Source organism: Raphanus sativus, chromosome 4 (genome assembly GCF_000801105.2).
Source record: "Raphanus sativus cultivar WK10039 chromosome 4, ASM80110v3, whole genome shotgun sequence".
NCBI classification, from domain to species: Eukaryota; Viridiplantae; Streptophyta; class Magnoliopsida; order Brassicales; family Brassicaceae; genus Raphanus; species Raphanus sativus.
In genome coordinates this window covers 50,347,198-50,365,506 of record NC_079514.1, presented here as the reverse complement: position 1 = coordinate 50,365,506, position 18,309 = coordinate 50,347,198, and the positions used below count along the sequence as shown (strand labels likewise).

The following is an 18,309-nucleotide window of genomic DNA, read 5'->3' as shown; positions in this document are numbered from 1 at the left end:
CTAAAATGATAAGTAATTCGAAACAGAGGAAGTACTATATAAACCGAATTAATATAATTTTATATAGCCTATAAAATTTGAAAATAGTTCGGTTTATAACTGATTAAACCGAATAAACCAAATAAAAATGAAAACATATATATATATATAGGCAAATCTCTAAAATATCACTTTTTAAGTTTTTGTCACAAAAATAGCACTCAAAAAATAAAATGACCAAAATAGCACATTTTTGTTTTGAAAATTTTAATATTTATTTTTTATTTTTAAATATTTGAACACATTCCTAAAAATCCACCCCTTAACTCTAAACCTTATGTCGTAAATTAATTAACCCAATGGTTATAAATGCATATTTACCCTTCAATAAAACTTCTTTTGGTCATTTTCCTCATTATGATGCTATTTTGTGATAAAAACTTGGTTTGGTGTTATTTTGGTATTTTTTAATATATATAATGACACATGAAAACTTATTTGTTATATAAGTTGATTTTTTTAATAACTAATACCATACAATTACCATATTTTTATATTATTTAATAAGCTCTAATTTTAAAAATACTTAACTTACAAATTAGTTTTTTTTTCTTTTACTGTTTTTGTTTTCCTTTTATCGTTGACTAAATCGAAGTGAAGATATATAATTTTGATGGATGCCAATTAGAGGAAATTATTCACAATTTTTTTCTTATCTATAAACGAACCAAATTCTATGTTTCGAAGAAGCATAACTTTGATGAACGCTAAATACGAGAAAATGGAAAAAAAAAACTTTTCTTTCATATTTGTGATTGTTTTTTATTTTTATTTTCAAATTTCGAGTTTTGATTTTGGTTCTAGATTGATTATTTTATTTGATGGTAGAAACAGTTTTTTATTTGAACATCTGGTATGTTTTTAATAAATGATTAGGTTGACAATATAACTCTAAAATTCATATAATATGATTTCAAATCAAATAATAATGAATTTTGGATTAAAAATAAAAATACCTGAATTCAAGGTATTTTAACTGAACCTGACCGGTTTAAATATAGATTTAGAATAGTAATTGTATTTTACCGACCGAACAATCGAAAAACTAAATAAACTGATCTAAAATCGAACCGATATCCAGATCGAAGAGGCTTCCTCTTTGGTGGGCGACCATGTGTATGGTTGTAAATGGAGAGCATGTTTATGATCGTGCATTACACAAATATGAATACCAAAACATGATTTTTTATTATTCACTTGTGATGATAATATTTTTTAAAAAAAAAATTATTCACTTGTGATGATAACATTTAAAATTTTCTTTATATTATTCACTTGTGATGATAACATTTTTAAATTCTTCATTACTCGTTAACAATTTCTTATAAAACCCCATTTGATGAAATCATTTCCTCATCCCACTTAGAAACAAACAAACGAACAAGCGTAAGGCAAAAAGACAGGCTACGCTCTCTTAGCAATGGCGATAAAAAGCACCTCCTTGGCCATTTGCCTCCTCTTTTCTTTGGCCACCATAGCCACTGCTTACTATTCTCCCTCATCTCCTCCGGTTTACAAATCACCTGAAAACAAACCCACGCTCCCACCTCCGGTTTACACTCCACCGGCTTACAAACCAACTCTCCCACCTCCAGTTTACACTCCACCAGTTTACAAGCCAACCCTTCCCCCTCCCGTCTACACCAAACCAACTCTTCCACCGGTTTACAAGCCAACTCTCCCTCCTCCCGTCTACAAAAAGTCTCCTACCTATTCTCCTCCTTCATATGTCCCAAAACCAACCTACTCTCCTCCCACCAAGCCATATGTCCCAAAGCCAACATACACTCCTCCCACCAAGCCATATGTTCCAAAACCAACCTACACGCCTCCCACCAAGCCATATGTCCCAAAGCCAGCCTACACACCTCCCACCACGCCATATGTTCCAAAGCCAACCTACACTCCACCCACCAAGCCATATGTCCCAGAGGTTCCTACAGTCGTTGATGGCATCATTCTCTGCAAAAACGGTTACCAAACCTACCCAATTCAAGGTATAAATACATTCTTAAGCTTCAGTAATTAAATATCTATGACCACAACAAAATTACTTATTAGAAAACTCGGTTAATTAAATTCATGTAGGAGCAAAGGCAAAGATCGTGTGCTCCGAGCCAGGATCATACGGGAAGAAGGATGTTGTGATCTACAGCGACCCAACTGACTCTAAGGGGTACTTCCATGTGGCGTTGACCGACATCATCAAGAGCCTACTTCACTGTCGTGTCAAGCTCTACACATCTCCGGTTGAGACTTGCAAGAACCCGACCAATGTCAACAAGGGTCTCACCGGAGTTCCATTGTCTATGTACGGATACCGTTACCACTCCGACAAGAACCTGAAGATCTTTAGCGTCGGACCTTTCTACTTCACCGGTCCCAAGTCTGCTCCCACCACTCCCAAATATTGATGATGATCATATTAATATGGTGATGGTCTTTTTTTTTTTGAAGAAAATATGGTGATGATCTTGCATGCATTATATATGAGGTCACGTTGATCAATTTACTGTTTAAAACTTTTCCCTTTAAAATGTTCTTTTGTTTTCTTTGTACCAATTTCATTTGATTCGTTGCATTACCGATGCAATCTTTCTTTTTGGTTATGTTATGTTTTGCAATTGTATTTAATAAAATTGGCTGAGGAAGATATTTTTTTTATCTATGTGTCTGCTTATATAATATATAAGAATTTAATATTAATAAGAAATTTTGTCCTCATTATTATAAAAGTTACATTGGTATAGATTATTTGTAATTTGTTGGTTGTTCTCAAAATAGAACGGTTCTTTTGTGGATATTGTGTGGACTTTGTCAAGTGAATTCATGAATAACGATTTCTCTTTATGGACCCAATTAATCATAGTTTATGAGTCTAATGGATACAGCAATTAACCATAGATTGATTGCACGATATAATTATACAATACGAAACTCACAAGAACCCTTTGAATCAGCACTAATTTAGTCGTGGAACTCACAAGAACTCATGGGTAGTAGCCCTTGTATATAACATCGTAGAATCAGTATTCTTATATTGCTCTAATTAGTTAGTCAACGTATAACAATTACTAATAAATCATCGTGCACGTCTTGCTGCACAATTATTCTAAGTTTATTTAGCCAACTTTTTGAGTTAGTTTTCTTTAAATATCGAGTTTAAATATTAGGTCGAACTGGTAACCATCACATAAGTAGTAAGAGCGAATAGAAAAAAAAACAAATGAAAATAAAATTATGAAAATGACGAAGAATTATTATCTCATATCAAACTTAGTGATATTCCATATCAATTTAGCAAGGAATAAATATGTGTTATATATTTCTCAACAGTAAAATAAATAAGAAAAAATAGAAAGATTTTTTTTTTGCGGTAAAACTTGTTAGAAATATTAAAAATGTAATTTTGTATTTTATTCCTTGGTCACCCATTCATACCTATTATGTTTTTACATCCTTATTTGGAATCATGTTACACGTATATTTTCCAAAATAAAGATTCTTCCATATCTGGTAATTAACGTCCTTTTCAGTGATCGTATAGCCTATTTGGTGGGCGACCCCGTGTGTATGGTTGTGAATGGAGAGCATGTTTATGATCGTGCATCACACTAATATGAATACCAAACCATGATTTTATATTATTCACTTGTGATGATAACAATTTTAAATTCTTCATTACTCGTTAACATTTTCTTATAAAACCCCATTTGATGTAATCATTTTCCTCATCCCACTCAAAAACAAACAAAAGAACTAGCGTAAGGCAAAAAGGGTCACGCTCTCTGCAATGGCGATAAAAAGCACCTCCTTAGCCATTTGCCTACTCTTTTCTTTGGCCACCATAGCCACTGCGTACTACTCTCCCTCATCTCCTCCGGTTCACCAGTCACCGGGTTACACCCACAAGCCTACACTCCCACCTCCAGTTTACACTCCACCAGTTTACAAGCCAACCCTTCCTCCTCCGGTCTACACTAAACCAACTCTTCCACCTCCCGTCTACATTCCACCGGTTTACAAGCCAACTCTTCCTCCTCCCGTCTACAAAAATTCTCCAAGCTATTCTCCGCCTTCATATGTCCCAAAACCAACTTATTCTCCACCCACCAAGCCATACGTCCCAAAACCAACATACACTCCACCCACCAAGCCATATGTTCCAAAGCCAACCTACACTCCTCCCACCAAACCATATGTTCCAAAACCAACCTACACTCCACCCACCAAGCCATATGTCCCAAAGCCAACCTACACCCCACCCACTAAGCCATATGTTCCAAAACCAACATACACTCCTCCCACCAAGCCATATGTTCCAAAACCAATCTACAGGCCTCCCACCAAGCCATATGTCCCAAAGTCAACCTACACCCCACCCACCAAGCCATATGTTCCAAAACCAACATACACTCCTCCCACAAAGCCATATGTTCCAAAACCAATCTACACGCCTCCCACCAAGCCATATGTCCCAAAGCCAACCTATACTCCTCCCACCAAGCCATATGTTCCAAAACCAATCTACAGGCCTCCCACCAAGCCATATGTCCCAAAGCCAACCTACACCCCACCCACCAAGCCATATGTTCCAAAACCAACATACACTCCTCCCACCAAGCCATATGTTCCAAAACCAATCTACACGCCTCCCACCAAGCCATATGTCCCAAAGCCAACCTACACCCCGCCTACCAAGCCATATGTTCCAAAACCAACATACACTCCTCCCACGAAGCCAACCACTCCTAAATACTGATGATGATCAGATTAATATGGTGATGATCTTGCATACAAAATATATGAGGTCACCTTGATCAATTTATTGTAATTTGAAAACTTCTCCCTTCAAATTTTTCTTTTGTTAAACCCCAGTTCTCAAAAAAATGTTCATTTGTTTCTTTGTACCAATTTCATTTGATTCGTTGCATTACCGATGCAATCTTTCTTTTTGGTTATGTTATGTTTTGCAATTGTATTTAATGGTGTTTGATCTATAAGACTGCTTATATAAATATATAAAAATTTAATACTATAATAAATTTTGTCCTCATTATTATAAAAGTTACTTTGGTAGAGATAATTTGTAATTTTTTTATTGTTCTCAAAACAGAACGTTTCTTCTTTTGTGGATATTGTGCGGACTTGTGTCTAGTGAATTCATGAACAACTAAATTTCTAAAGAGCACCTCCAATGATGACTATTAATAGAATATCTAAGAGTGAAAAAAAAATAAAAAGTAGAGAGTGGGTAGGAGAGAGGAGGAGAAGAGATTCGCTAAAGAGACATTATCTCTGATCTTTTAGAACTTTTTTATTTAAATAAAAGCATTTATTTTTCAACTTGGAAAAACTTTAAGCGAGAGTTCTACCAATAAGGGTGTTCTAAATAGACTCAATAAATAATAGTTTAGTCTAATGCTATATATACAGTCATTAACCATAGATTAATTGCACAATATACTTATCTAGTATATATTGTAGATCCGAAACTCACAAGAACCCTATGAATCACCACTAAGTATTTTTTTTTTGAACAAACAAAGCATTGCATTTCTTAGAAGGGGATTACCCTTCAACCATAAGGTTCATTACAGATCTAGGAAGAGCTAATTTTGCCACCAAATCAGCTTCCTCATTGAAGTTTCAAGAAATAAAAGCAAAGGAAATTACATCAAAAAAAGTCTGAATCACCACTAAGTATATAACATCATAGAATCACTATTTTTATATCGCAGACAAATTGACCAGTGCTAGCTGGATAAATAATTAGTTGGACAAAAGTGTAATAAATATTATCGTGCTGGAGGGTCTTGCTGCGCAATTATTCCAAAATTAACTAAGCCAAATTTTGAGTTTGTTCGGTGAGGCGCTACGGTGAGGTTCTGAAGCGGTTTGTGGGGCGGATGGTCGGTTTTTAGGGCTTGAGGCGTAGATCGGTTTTACTTTCGATCTCCCCAGAGTTACCGATGCTGTTGAAGGTTTCGGTGGGTTTTGCATTTGAGATTCCAGTTTATTGGGATTTCAATAAGGTGAAATCTTTCGGTGAAGGGGGTTGGTTTTCTGGGACTATCCGGTGTCGGCGTTTACCAGTTCTTTTGCCTTTCGCCAAGTGAACTCTGGGGCTCCCTTAGATCGGAGGAGGGTCTTGAGCAGTGGTGTGCAGGAGGAGTTTCTGCTCTGTTTAAAAGCTTGTGTTTATGATTGTGTTGTTTGTAGTAAGGAAAGTATGTTTGGCGCTTCACTTCGGTTATCTTATTCACGGCTTTCTTACTAGTTATGCCTAGCTTTGGTCAAGTCACTGCTTGGTTTCTTCTCGAGGTTTCAACGCTCGAACCTTCTCCATTGACACCGAGAGAGCTTTACACTTTGGGTTTTGACTTTTAGTTCTCAAAGGTCATTTTTGGTGAGGCTGTGCTCGGGAGTCATTGACACGCCTTGGTGTCTCCATTTGGTCTAGGCTGCTTCAGAGGACCACCTTAGCTCATGGAGATCTCGTGGTGGCGTGCCAGACTTTCTCTTGAGGTGTTGTGACTGCCTAGTTTGGAAGTGGCGGTGTTTCCAGTTCGCTTTTGTGCAGGTTGTATGCTTTGTTGAGATCATCGGGAATTAGCTACTCCGGAGATGTCAAGAGAATTCCAGGCATCCGAGGTAACGAGGAGAACCTCACGTTCCTGAGAGTTATGTTGATGATTGAGAACTGCGATCGGTACTGAAAATTTTCGAAAAGCAAACCAGTGGAACGTGCCGAGCTTAGTGGGTGTACGAAACTAGGCTTGTAATATATTGACTTTTGATACTTTTGTTCAAAGCAAAGCATGTAACTATATCTGATTCCAAGTTTATCGATCAGATTATTATATAAATTAAGTTTTAAAAAAATTGAGTTTGTCCTACTGCTCTAAATATTATGTTTACATTCCTATTTGGAATTATGTTACACATATATTTTCGAAAATAGAGATTCATTTTGTGTATGCATGGTTATCTAAGCCTTTACGTAGGATTTTGTTGTTATGCAGCTTATGCTAATATTGTCAACTGTAAATGAGCTTAAGGAATCTTATAATCAAATTCTTTCAGAAATGATATGCATTGGGATTATGTCCATCTTGGAAAAGGCACGCTCAATCATCAAGTCATGAACAAGTTTGTTTTGATCTTTGAACAAGTTGCATCGTACGTATATAGCAGAGTATAAAGTGATCCAATATTCATTGAAGAAGCGTTACATTTAACATTTTTTCACATATTTAACATACATGATAGATGATTTGATTCTTCATTTAATTTGTAATTCCGAATCCGAAGGGGAAGAGAGGGTCGTAGGCCGAGTCGCCAACGTTCATTGGAAGTTGAGCCACACTCTTCATCCACGTGCGAGGCAAAGTGCCGGTGAATGGATGATCACCAAACAAAACATCAGCGACTCCTTGTCCTTCGGTTCCTGGAAGCCAAGCTACCGCAACAGCGTCGATGTGGTCAATGTACGCTTCGATCATGAGAGGACGTCCTGTGACTAGAACCACTACACACTTCATACCACTAGCACACGTGTGGCTGATCGTGTCTGGACCTGGTGCAGCCATGTTTAGTGTGGTGCTGTCCCCTTGTGACTCAGCATATGGAGCTTCACCTACAACCACAATTGTGTATGCTGCGTCGGCATGAAGCTTAGCTGTATCTTTGTTTGGTTCCTCCACGTAGACAACTTCAGTGGTGGCATCTACTGTTTTCATGATTCCTTCCAAGATTGTTGTTCCTATATATATTTTTTTTGAAAAAAACATTTTAGAATAAACATCCCTATATCATAATGCATGTGTGAACGGACTTAATATTTCTTTTTGCTAACAAAACATTCTACATATCTTTAGAAATTCATTTGTATTACCTCTGGTTTTACCGGTAGGGAGATGCAAGGCTTTGTTACGACCGATGTTTTCTCCGGTTCCGTTGAATCCTTGCCAAGTGAGAGTGAAGCCACCACATTGCCAACCCATGTTGTTAGCGTGTGCGCCCGCAACAACTATCTTTTTCACCTTCTTCGGGAGCGGAATAATCTTATCGTTGTCTGTCTTCCCGTTCTTTAGAAGCACCATTGATTTCCTCACCGCCTCTCTCGCTACTTCTCTATGCTCCTACAACATTGTGTTAAGTATCCCACATCACTTATATGTGTATTAAGACTAACTATAACAGTTTTGTTGTAATTTGTGTCCACATGGTCTAATATGAAATGGTGGCTAATATTAATTTTTTATTGTTTTCCACATATTATGCATTTTAATTTCATATACATCTATCTACTCTTTTAACCCCACATCACTTGTGTATAATAAGACTAACTATAATAATTATGTGGTGTGTTCACATGGTCTAATATGTAAAACATATTTTATGTTATGTATCATGCATAGACATCTTTTCGTTCCCTCTTTTTTTTGGCAACAAACGTTCCCTTAATTTTTAAAATGTTTTCATAATATAAACTTGGCATCGAAGTTTAGACATGCTCAGAATGTACAATTTAATTTACCTCAGATCCAAACTCAGTGGCAAGAGTACTTTCCCCTGCAAATGGATTCTCAAAGAGACCGAGAGAGAATTTGACCCTTAAAACTCTTCGAACAGCATCATCTATACGGCTCATAGGAATGTATCCACCGTTCACTAGGTTTGTCAATTTTTCCAAGAACTCTCTGTACTCCCATGGAACCATAACCTACATTTTTAAAATCCCTTATTTTAGAATCTAAACATTTGTAGCATATCAAGAACCTGTTTATTGATTCTTGAAAATGAAAAAAAAAAAAAGAAAGAAAGAAAGAAAAGAGCCAACCATATCAATGCCGGCATTAATGGAAGCTTCGATAGAGTAAGTGTAATTTGCTCTGGGTGGAGTTGTGATCCTATCGATTCCAAGCCAGTCAGAGATAACAAAGCCTTGGAATTTGAGGGTGTCCTTGAGGTAATCAGTGAGCATTGCTCGGTTTGCATGCATCTTAACACCGTTAAGACTAGAATAAGAAGCCATGATTGATGCGATCCCTTTCTTTACCGCTAGCTCGAAAGGAGGCATATGGACATTAAAGAGAGTAGCGTTGTCAACCACAGTGTTGTTCTCGTTGATTCCATTTACCGTTCCTCCATCCCCAACAAAATGTTTGGCGCAACCAGCCAGTTTAGTCCTAATTAGCATGTACATACATTTTCACATTAGTTAACTAGTGATCAATATCATTAAATATTTAGGTTTAAAACTAATTAGCTTTATTTCTTTAGTTACTTGAAGTCAGCGACGTAAGGAGCATTTCCCTGTAATCCGTCCATGAGACTTTCGGTCATCAGATTCACAAGTTTCGGATCTTCACTATAGCTCTCATAACACCTTCCCCATCTAGGATCTCTGCATACCGCAACACAAGGCGCAAAAGCTTGCGCGATTCCTGTTGCTCTTACTTCAAGAGCGGTTATAGCTCCGATCTTTTTAACAAGTTCAGGATCCCTACAACAACACGCATTCACAACCATTGAAGCTATAAAACGCCACTAGGGCATTATATGTTTTAACATGATTACCAACAAAAAAAAAAAAAAAATATATATATATATATATATATATATATGTATATGTTACGTTTTCATCTAAAAAGAAATGTACCTAGTGGCACCAAGAGCGATGTTGTGGGGAAAGATGGTGGCATTGATAAAAGTGTTGTGGCCATGAACCGCATCAATAGCGTAAAGCATAGGGATTCCAAGCCTCGTGGAAAGACTCAGTTTCTGCATGGTGTTTGCTAGTTCAACCCGCTTTTCTATACTTGCCCCAGTATCATAAGGATTGCTCAAAACACTTCCTATACTCATGCACCAATACAGATCACAAATTATTTTTTATTTGACATTTTTGGGGTATTTTTTCGATATTTCAATATATATATATATAACAAATAGTTTTGTTTTAACATACCGATCAAGTACTTTGTGAAGATTGCTTCACCATCGCCAAAGGGGGATGAGAAGTTGAACCGATCAATTTGACACATTTGACCGAGTTTCTCAGGTAGTGTCATACGTGTTAGTAAGTCTTCTACTCTCTCTTCGACCGCTGCTTTTGGATCTTTGTACTTAATGTAACCTCTGGCGGCTGCGGTAGCGTCTCCATAACGACCGGCGAACAATAAAGCAATCGCCGCGAACAAGAAAAAGCTCCTGACGCCGACCATTGGTGGAGACCCTCTCCCTTAATTAATCAGAGAGAATTTAGAATATTAATTTTTCTAAAAATAGTAATAAAAATATTTCTAAATCCTGAATTGAAAGTAAGCATGGATGCATCAATTTATAGTATTTGTTTTCCTATAAAAAACAGCCCGTTAATTAAGCTCAAACAGCAAAACAATTAACGACTGTTATTTCTTTGCGCTCTAGTTTTGAATCGGACAGTTGTGGATGAGCTTAACGTGAAAATGAATCTTTTTTTTTTTTTGTGCACCAACGTGAAAATGAATCTAAACCGTCAATTTTTGTTTTATCTCTCCATCAACGACTTACCGTTTTCTGTTAACCAAAACAAATTACCTGCAATTGTTTGGGCCGAAATTTTAAATTGGGCTTTAGATTAATAAGGCCCAACTAGTATCAGACAAAGATTGCGAATCTATCAAGAGTGTTGTTGTGTCTGACATTTTAGGACCAAGATAACGCGTCTAGAACAAGACAGGCAGGCATGTTCTGTCCGACATTTCAAATTTTTTTAAAAATCATTATTTTTACTTCTTTTAATGCTTTTTAATCTCTTCGTTGATCCTTCCTTTTTACGTGGTTAAATAAATAAATACTAATAAACGCGTATAATTAATTTTCCGTCGTCATTACAAATCACAAACACCAGAAATCTCGTTAGATTTTCCTTAAATCTCTCTGATTCTCTCTCTCTTAGATTGTGTCCGAATCGAAAAAAAAAAAAAAAAAGAAGATGATAGAGAAATGGTTAGGAACGCAGCGCTTAAGGAGACTACAGAGAGTCTGGCGTCAAGGAAAGGTGACGCTCCTCTGCCTCGTCCTCACCGTCGTCGTCCTACGTGGCACAATCGGAGCAGGCAAGTTCGGTACGCCGGAGCAAGACATCGAGGAGATCCGCGAGCATTTCTTCTACTCCCGCAAACGCGCCGAGACTCACCGCGTCCTCGTCGAGGTCTCCTCCTCCTCCTCCAAAACGTCGTCGTCCTCGACCGGAGCTGGAAACAGCAACAACAACAACAACTACGAGACATTCGATTTCAAGAAGATATTCGCTGACGAAGGAGACGAACCCGAAGAAAACCGGAATAAACCGTATTCTCTCGGTCCGAAGATCTCCGATTGGGACGAGCAGAGGCGTGATTGGCTGCAACAAAACCCTAGCTTCCCGAACTTCGTGGCGGCGAACAAGCCTAGGGTTCTTCTCGTCACGGGATCAGCTCCCAAGCCCTGCGAGAATCCCGTCGGAGACCATTACCTCTTGAAATCGATCAAGAACAAGATCGATTACTGTCGGATCCACGGGATCGAGATCTTCTACAACATGGCGCTGCTCGACGCGGAGATGGCTGGGTTCTGGGCTAAGCTTCCGTTGATCCGGAAACTGTTGTTGTCCCATCCCGAGGTCGAGTTTCTGTGGTGGATGGACAGTGACGCGATGTTTACGGACATGGTGTTCGAGCTTCCGTGGGAGAGGTACGAGGATTATAATCTCGTGATGCACGGATGGAAGGAGATGGTTTACGAACAGAAGAATTGGATTGGTCTTAATACTGGGAGTTTCTTGATTAGGAACTCGCAGTGGGCCCTTGATCTCCTCGACGCTTGGGCTCCAATGGGCCCGAAAGGGAAGATCCGAGAAGAAGCGGGTAAAGTGTTGACCCGGGAGCTCAAAGACCGGCCCGCTTTCGAAGCTGATGATCAGTCGGCGATGGTTTATCTTTTGGCGACGGAGAGGGAGAGATGGGGAGGGAAAGTGTATCTAGAGAGTGGTTATTACTTGCACGGTTACTGGGGGATTTTGGTGGACCGGTACGAGGAGATGATTGAGAATCATAAACCGGGTTTTGGTGACCATCGGTGGCCGCTGGTGACTCATTTCGTGGGTTGCAAACCGTGTGGGAAGTTCGGTGATTATCCGGTTGAGAGGTGTCTAAGGCAGATGGATAGAGCGTTTAATTTCGGAGACAATCAGATCCTTCAGATGTATGGGTTCACGCATACGTCGCTAGGGAGTCGGAGCGTGAAGCCAACGCGCAGACAGACGGACAGGCCGGTTGATGTCAAGGACGAGTTTGGGCTGCTTCATCCACCGTCTAAAGCGGCGAAGCTCTCGACGACGACGTGAGGAAGAATATTAGTATTTCATCATAATGTTAGGACACATTCCTTTCTTTATTTGTTTGTAGTTTCCTTAATTATAAGTTATACTAGTATTACTTATGATCATCCATTTGATGGTGGAGTCGTGTATGGAGGAGTATCTAATGATTTTCTTGTACATAATTTAATTTAATCATTTACGTATCACTACTAGCAAAAGAGAAGGATACGTAACTGTGCTTGAAAGATGGCTGGTTTAAGCCAAAACTTTTTTGGTTATTACGTTACAAATGTTCAGTGTTTTAAGTCAATGCTCAAAGGTTTAGTTTATTACCTTTGTTCCCGTAACTTTTGGGTTATGCGTGTATGCCCGATATAATCCATAGTCTACCCCTTTACCCAAAACTTAATATTATTAGTTATGTACCCAAAACTCTGTAGTTTTTACATATGCTTCCTGTATTTTATGCTAATTAACATATACTGTATAAATTATAAGAAAACTCAATCGATACGGAGGAAACTACCAAAAAATGAAAGCTTTCTCTCTGTTATCTATTTGTGTGGTCATCGTTTTGGCAAACAGTCACATTGATGCTTTCACAAGAAACGATTTTCCTGAGGACTTCCTCTTCGGAGCTGGCACTTCTGCTTATCAGGTTCCATTCTTCTTCGTTATTTTAGCTGTTTTTTTATAAGGTTTTTGCCTTTTACTTCTTATTGTCATGTTTTCAACTTTGTGGGGGAGACATAGTGGGAAGGAGCTGTTGATGAAGATGGAAGGACTCCTAGCGTTTGGGATGGTTTCTCACCCTTTGGTAAGAAAAAAAACAAGAGTTATATGTTCATATGCTGTTGACCAAGAAAAAGTATGCCATAATCATATCATAGCTTTACTGTGTGGTTTCATTTCATTGGCATTTTGAAAAGATATGTAATATATATTGAGTGAGTCGTTGTTTATCTGAGAGCTTGTTTGATTAGATTCATAGATCATGGTTGGATATGTTTTCTTGCAGATAACATGGACAATGGAGATATAGCTTGTGATGGATATCACAAATACAAGGTGATTTTTTTTCTTTCTTCTCTCTGTTTTGCTCCTTTGTTTATTAAGTCTTTGGCTCTGTTTTCTTAAGTTGTATTGTTATTGTGGGCTTTTGCAGAAAGATGTTAAGCTGATGGCAGAAATGGGTTTAGAAGCATTCAGATTCTCTATCTCATGGTCAAGGCTTATACCTAGTAACACCTCCTCTTTCTGGTTTCTTAACTTGCAAGTCTAAAACCTTTTGCCTCTTAAACCCTATTTTGTGCCTGTTGTTGGTATCTCAGATGGAAGAGGACCCATCAACCCAAAAGGTCTACAGTTTTACAAGAACCTCATCAAAGAACTACTAACCCATGGTGATATTTCTTTCTTATAAAAAAACTAATTATTCAGTTATAAAAAAAAACTAATTGTTAAAGATTATTTCATTGCTTTTGATAGATATATTTTTTTTGGCAAAACAGGAATCGAACCACACCTTACGCTATACCACTATGATCTTCCTCAGGCTCTTGAAGATGAGTATGGAGGATGGATCAACCACAAAATCATGTATATGATAATTCTTTTCTGTTAAAGTCTTTTTTTTTTTTTAATGATGGAAGTGAAAGAAAGATTGCTGGTTGCAGAGAGGACTTCACTGCTTTTGCAGATGTATGCTTCAGAGAGTTTGGGGATGATGTAAAGCTATGGACTACAATTAACGAAGCTAACATATTCGCTATTGGAGCGTACAGCGAAGGAATTTTGCCGCCAGGACATTGCTCTACTTCCAGTTCCAGATACGTCAAGTGCTCCACTGGAAACTCTTCTACTGAACCATATATTGTAGGTCATAACATATTGCTGGCTCATGCCTCTGCTTCAAACTTGTATAGACTCAAGTACAAGGTATACACACACATAGGTCTATTCTTGGCTCTTAAAACGTTATGAACATAATGTGACGGTGCAGAGTAAGCAGAGAGGATCCATAGGCCTTTGCATATACACATATGGGTTATTTCCTTATACTAACTCCAAGGAGGATGAAGTAGCAACTCAGAGAGCTAAAGATTTCTACTTTGGATGGTGAGGAGAATTTTTTATTATTTTTTGGGTTTCAGTGACGTTGAGGACAAAATCTGAATATGATAACAATACAGGTTGTTAAAACCTTTGGTGTTTGGGGACTATCCGGATGTAATGAAAAGAGTTGTGGGAACTAGGTTACCTGTTTTCTCAGAGGAAGAGTCAGAGCAAGTTAGAGGATCATCTGACTTTATAGGAGTCATCCATTACACGACACTGTATGTCACAGAGAGTAAACCATCACCTTCTATCCTTCCTAGCAACCAAGATTTTTCTACAGACATGGGAGTAGAGACTATCTGTAAGATTACTTGCTTATCAATCCATCGAGAGAGAAAGTGTTTTCTCGACTCTTTCAGCTTATGAATGTTCTTCTTCTTGTGGATAGCCATTGGGAACACTGTTCCATGGGGTTTTGAAGGTGTCTTGGAGTATTTGAAACAGAGCTTTAACAACCCTCCTATCTACATTCTTGAAAATGGTCTCTCTTTACTCTGTTTTTTCTTTGGCTCTGTTTTACTATCTTATTCTTAAGATTGCTTCCGATTACTAAACAGGTTTTGCGACGAAACACGATTCAACACTACAAGATACAGCAAGAGTTGAATACATTCAATCTTACATTGGTGCTATGTTGAACGCCATCAGGTATATATGATTGGTTCAACTCTGGTTTACTTACTCTGCTCTCTGAGTCTGACTCTTGACGAATCATCTTTTTGACTGATTTAGGAATGGATCGGACACGAGAGGTTACTTTTATTGGTCGATGATAGACTTGTACGAGCTATTGGCTGGATACAGGGTCAGCTTTGGACTGTACTATGTGAATTTCAGTGATGATGGTCTCAAGAGGTCTCCAAAACTCTCTGCTTCTTGGTACACTGGTTTTCTCAATGGTACGGTTGATGTTTCTCCTCTGGACATTACTCAGCAGCAGAGCCACTTCTCTGGTTCGTCTTCTTTGTGATGTATCTAAGATTTACTTGTTTTGGTTTTGATCCTCATTTGGTTTGAGAGTTCGTCTTGTCAATGACAAAACTCAAGTCATTTTCCAAATGGTTTAATAGAAAGGTCGCATAATTCTTGGAAGATAGCATAACAAATAACAACACTCAAGATACTTAACTTTACCCGAAGTATCATCCAGTCATTTAAAGTTACGTATTGTTTCTTTAAGCAAAAGCGCATCTGGTGTAGTGGTATCATAGTACCTTCCCACGGTACTGACCAGGGTTCGATTCCCTGGATGCGCAATTTTGTTTATTTTACTTTTTTCTACAATGGTAAAATCACATTTTTACGTGGTAAATAAATAAACTGGTTTCAAAGTAGAATACTGTTCATCCGTAAATAAAATATAACATATCGTATTTTTTGTTATTTAGAAAAACAATTAATAAATAAGAAAATCATTTAAAATAATAATAAATATAAATTATATAAATAATAAATAAAAAGCAAAAATAGGTCAGTTCATTAGAGCATCTCCATTAGCAATACCCATAGGGTGAGAATTCCAAGACCAAAAAAGTAATTTTTTAATTTTTTTTTCGTTTTGACTTTTTAAAAGAGAAAAAAAAAGGTCAAACCAATCGCGGGCCACCACGTGGCGTGCGGCCCGCGGAACAGTTAAGAAACAGGTTCACCAAGAAGGAGTTCAGTGAGACTTGTTTGTGTTTTGTGTGGGCTCCACAATTATTTTAATGGTTTTTTTTGTGGGAAAGTGTGAGAGTTTGAGAGTAAAACTCCCAATGGAGTTGCTCTTAGGTTTGTAGTAATCGTATTCAATAGATATAAATCGTCAGTGGTTTGTAGTCGTATTCAATAGATATAAGAAATTTGTCTCAAATCAATGGGACTTCTTAATGTGTCTTTAGCATATTTTATTAATATTTTTTTGTTTAAAATCAAAGCTAAGAACTTTCTTAAATTTATAGATTATTGGTGGAACTTGTGTTGTATCTTAAACAAAATGCCAAATTGTATATACTTAAGAACTACAAATATTCATGGCCATCTTTTCTCTTAAATGAAATGAACATAACAAATATTCATACACACAACAACTTTCATTATCATTAACTAGACTCTTTCGCTCTATTCGATCTTCGATAACAAATCAAAATTACCTAAGGTGAAGAGGATTTGCCAACCGCAAATCCAAATCCCTGTCACCAGAACTGGTTCAAGCAGAAAAAAATATTCAGTTTTGTATAAATTATGCAAAGTCAATCTTTAATAACATCAAAAGTATACATACCCTGTGTGAATCTGCAAAGGCAAGTCATGACGTTCAGTGACTTCCAAAGTAAGAGGTCAACTCCGTCAGAGAGAACCCCAACCCAGAAACCCTTTTATTGTAGTCTTCGGAAAACTCGAAAAGGATCGGACTTTGAACCGACCGGTCGGATCCTCCATTGATGGATACTAGTAAGCTCTTCAGATTCGGATCATCCATTGATGGATGTCGGCTCCACACTGGTTTCACCGTCAAAGAGAGAAAATGGAGAAGATGAAAATCAATTTCGAGACAAAATCTCATGCTGACGTGTGGCACTAAGGACGCGTGCAAAAACTTCTTAACTAATGACGTCCTTTGTAATTTCAGTCTTTTTTAATTTATTTTTTAGCCAATTAATACTAAAGATTTTCCTTAGATATACCGATAATTGGTCTAAAATGTCTCTCATTCATGATGTTGCATATAATAATCATTCTAACTCAGCGTGTAATGCCGAGAGGTTTTTGTTTTACACGCACTTAATTTGAAAGATAATAAACCTATTTGATCCTTAAGACTCCATCTTAAACCACTGACATTGTGATTATTGATCCATGAAACATCTTTTTTTTTAAGAAAAGATCCATGAGACATCAGTTATCAAATTGTGATTTGAAGTATTTGAAGGGGGTACTGTCTCAACAAATATGGTGAGAGGATTAACAGGATCCTCGTACATTTTTTTATTTTTAGTTAGTCTTCCTTTAATATTTTGGGTTCAGGAAAATGACATCTAATCTATTAAAACTGAAGTACAAATCTAATCTATTAAAACTGAAGTACAAATTAGAATTAACCCTTAAGTTTTCACAAATATTACAAATCTATGCCACTGCCCTAAATCAACCTAATTTGTGTCATTAAATCTTAACTAAAAAAAAAAATCTCAACTAGGAAAAATAAATCTCGTGGCCTTCCTTATCTACAAAGCATTAAAGCTCATTTCCTATATAATGATTAACAGTAACTAATTGAATGATGTTAGATCATATCTTATATTTATCTATATAATGATTAACAGTAATTAATTGGATGATATTAAATCATTTCATCCTTAATGTTACGGTCAATGCCACTGCTTTTAATAATGAAGTACAAATAAAATATGTGACCTTAATATTATTCTTTTTCTCAAACATAAAATAAAGTAAGATTTTTTTAATATTTATTTTGTAAATTTTAGAGATTTTCAAAATTCGTTTGAAACTTATTTTTATTTTTGATTAAAAGAAACAAAGTTTGGATATTAAAATAGGTATAGTTTTTATCAATTTGTATATTAAAATGAGCAAAAAATTAGGTTGGATATTAAACTGGATATAAAAAAAGATTTGGGTTTTAAAAAGTTTAACAAAATTTAGTTGAAATGTTTATATTACATATTCTCATTTATAAAATATTGATACCGTATAACTACATAATTGATCCAACCACATAAAAAAAATCTATTTCCAGACTATAAAGACTACATAACGAAATATATATTTTAAACAATACACTAACATTGTATAATTGA

The 18,309-nt window shown here is 36.9% G+C and overlaps 5 protein-coding genes and 1 non-coding gene across 7 annotated transcripts; 5 read left to right on the top strand and 1 right to left on the bottom strand.

Annotated features, from left to right (window-relative positions):
• Nucleotides 1-1,410: 1,410 nt before the first annotated feature.
• Nucleotides 1,411-2,670, top strand: LOC108839250 (proline-rich protein 3-like). The gene is made up of 2 exons (XM_018612053.2): nt 1,411-2,036; nt 2,128-2,670. Exons 1-2 carry the CDS (start codon nt 1,460-1,462, stop codon nt 2,451-2,453), a joined length of 903 nt encoding a protein of 300 aa, XP_018467555.2. The 5' UTR covers nt 1,411-1,459; the 3' UTR covers nt 2,454-2,670.
• A 1,092-nt stretch (nt 2,671-3,762) lies between these two features.
• On the top strand, nt 3,763-5,097 carry LOC130510399 (proline-rich extensin-like protein EPR1). The gene has a single exon (XM_057006664.1). The coding sequence runs from the start codon at nt 3,833-3,835 to the stop codon at nt 4,799-4,801; it is 969 nt and encodes a 322-aa protein (XP_056862644.1). The 5' UTR covers nt 3,763-3,832; the 3' UTR covers nt 4,802-5,097.
• A 2,139-nt stretch (nt 5,098-7,236) lies between these two features.
• LOC108852476 (uncharacterized) lies at nt 7,237-10,341 on the bottom strand. The gene is made up of 7 exons (XM_018625980.2): nt 10,016-10,341; nt 9,707-9,902; nt 9,332-9,550; nt 8,885-9,233; nt 8,582-8,767; nt 7,937-8,183; nt 7,237-7,804 (listed from the first exon to the last, which is right to left on the bottom strand). The coding sequence occupies exons 1-7, from the start codon at nt 10,269-10,271 to the stop codon at nt 7,329-7,331; spliced, it is 1,929 nt and encodes a 642-aa protein (XP_018481482.1). The 5' UTR covers nt 10,272-10,341; the 3' UTR covers nt 7,237-7,328.
• A 540-nt stretch (nt 10,342-10,881) lies between these two features.
• LOC108855484 (xyloglucan 6-xylosyltransferase 1) lies at nt 10,882-12,594 on the top strand. The gene has a single exon (XM_018629325.2). It carries the CDS (start codon nt 11,024-11,026, stop codon nt 12,413-12,415), a length of 1,392 nt encoding a protein of 463 aa, XP_018484827.1. The 5' UTR covers nt 10,882-11,023; the 3' UTR covers nt 12,416-12,594.
• A 299-nt stretch (nt 12,595-12,893) lies between these two features.
• On the top strand, nt 12,894-15,613 carry LOC108855234 (beta-glucosidase 10). 2 transcript variants are annotated; one of them, XM_018629000.2, is made up of 12 exons: nt 12,894-13,049; nt 13,145-13,208; nt 13,410-13,459; nt 13,557-13,632; nt 13,723-13,794; nt 13,903-13,990; nt 14,068-14,329; nt 14,394-14,509; nt 14,584-14,810; nt 14,898-14,990; nt 15,067-15,157; nt 15,242-15,610. In XM_018629000.2, the coding sequence occupies exons 1-12, from the start codon at nt 12,924-12,926 to the stop codon at nt 15,477-15,479; spliced, it is 1,503 nt and encodes a 500-aa protein (XP_018484502.1). In that variant the 5' UTR covers nt 12,894-12,923; the 3' UTR covers nt 15,480-15,610. The 2 variants fall into 2 exon arrangements, with proteins under 2 accessions (XP_018484502.1, XP_056865412.1); XM_057009432.1 differs by having other exon boundaries at nt 12,897-13,049; nt 14,403-14,509; nt 15,242-15,613.
• An 81-nt stretch (nt 15,614-15,694) lies between these two features.
• On the top strand, nt 15,695-15,765 carry TRNAG-CCC (transfer RNA glycine (anticodon CCC)). The gene has a single exon. It is a non-coding gene; the product is annotated as a tRNA-Gly (tRNA).
• Nucleotides 15,766-18,309: the final 2,544 nt, after the last annotated feature.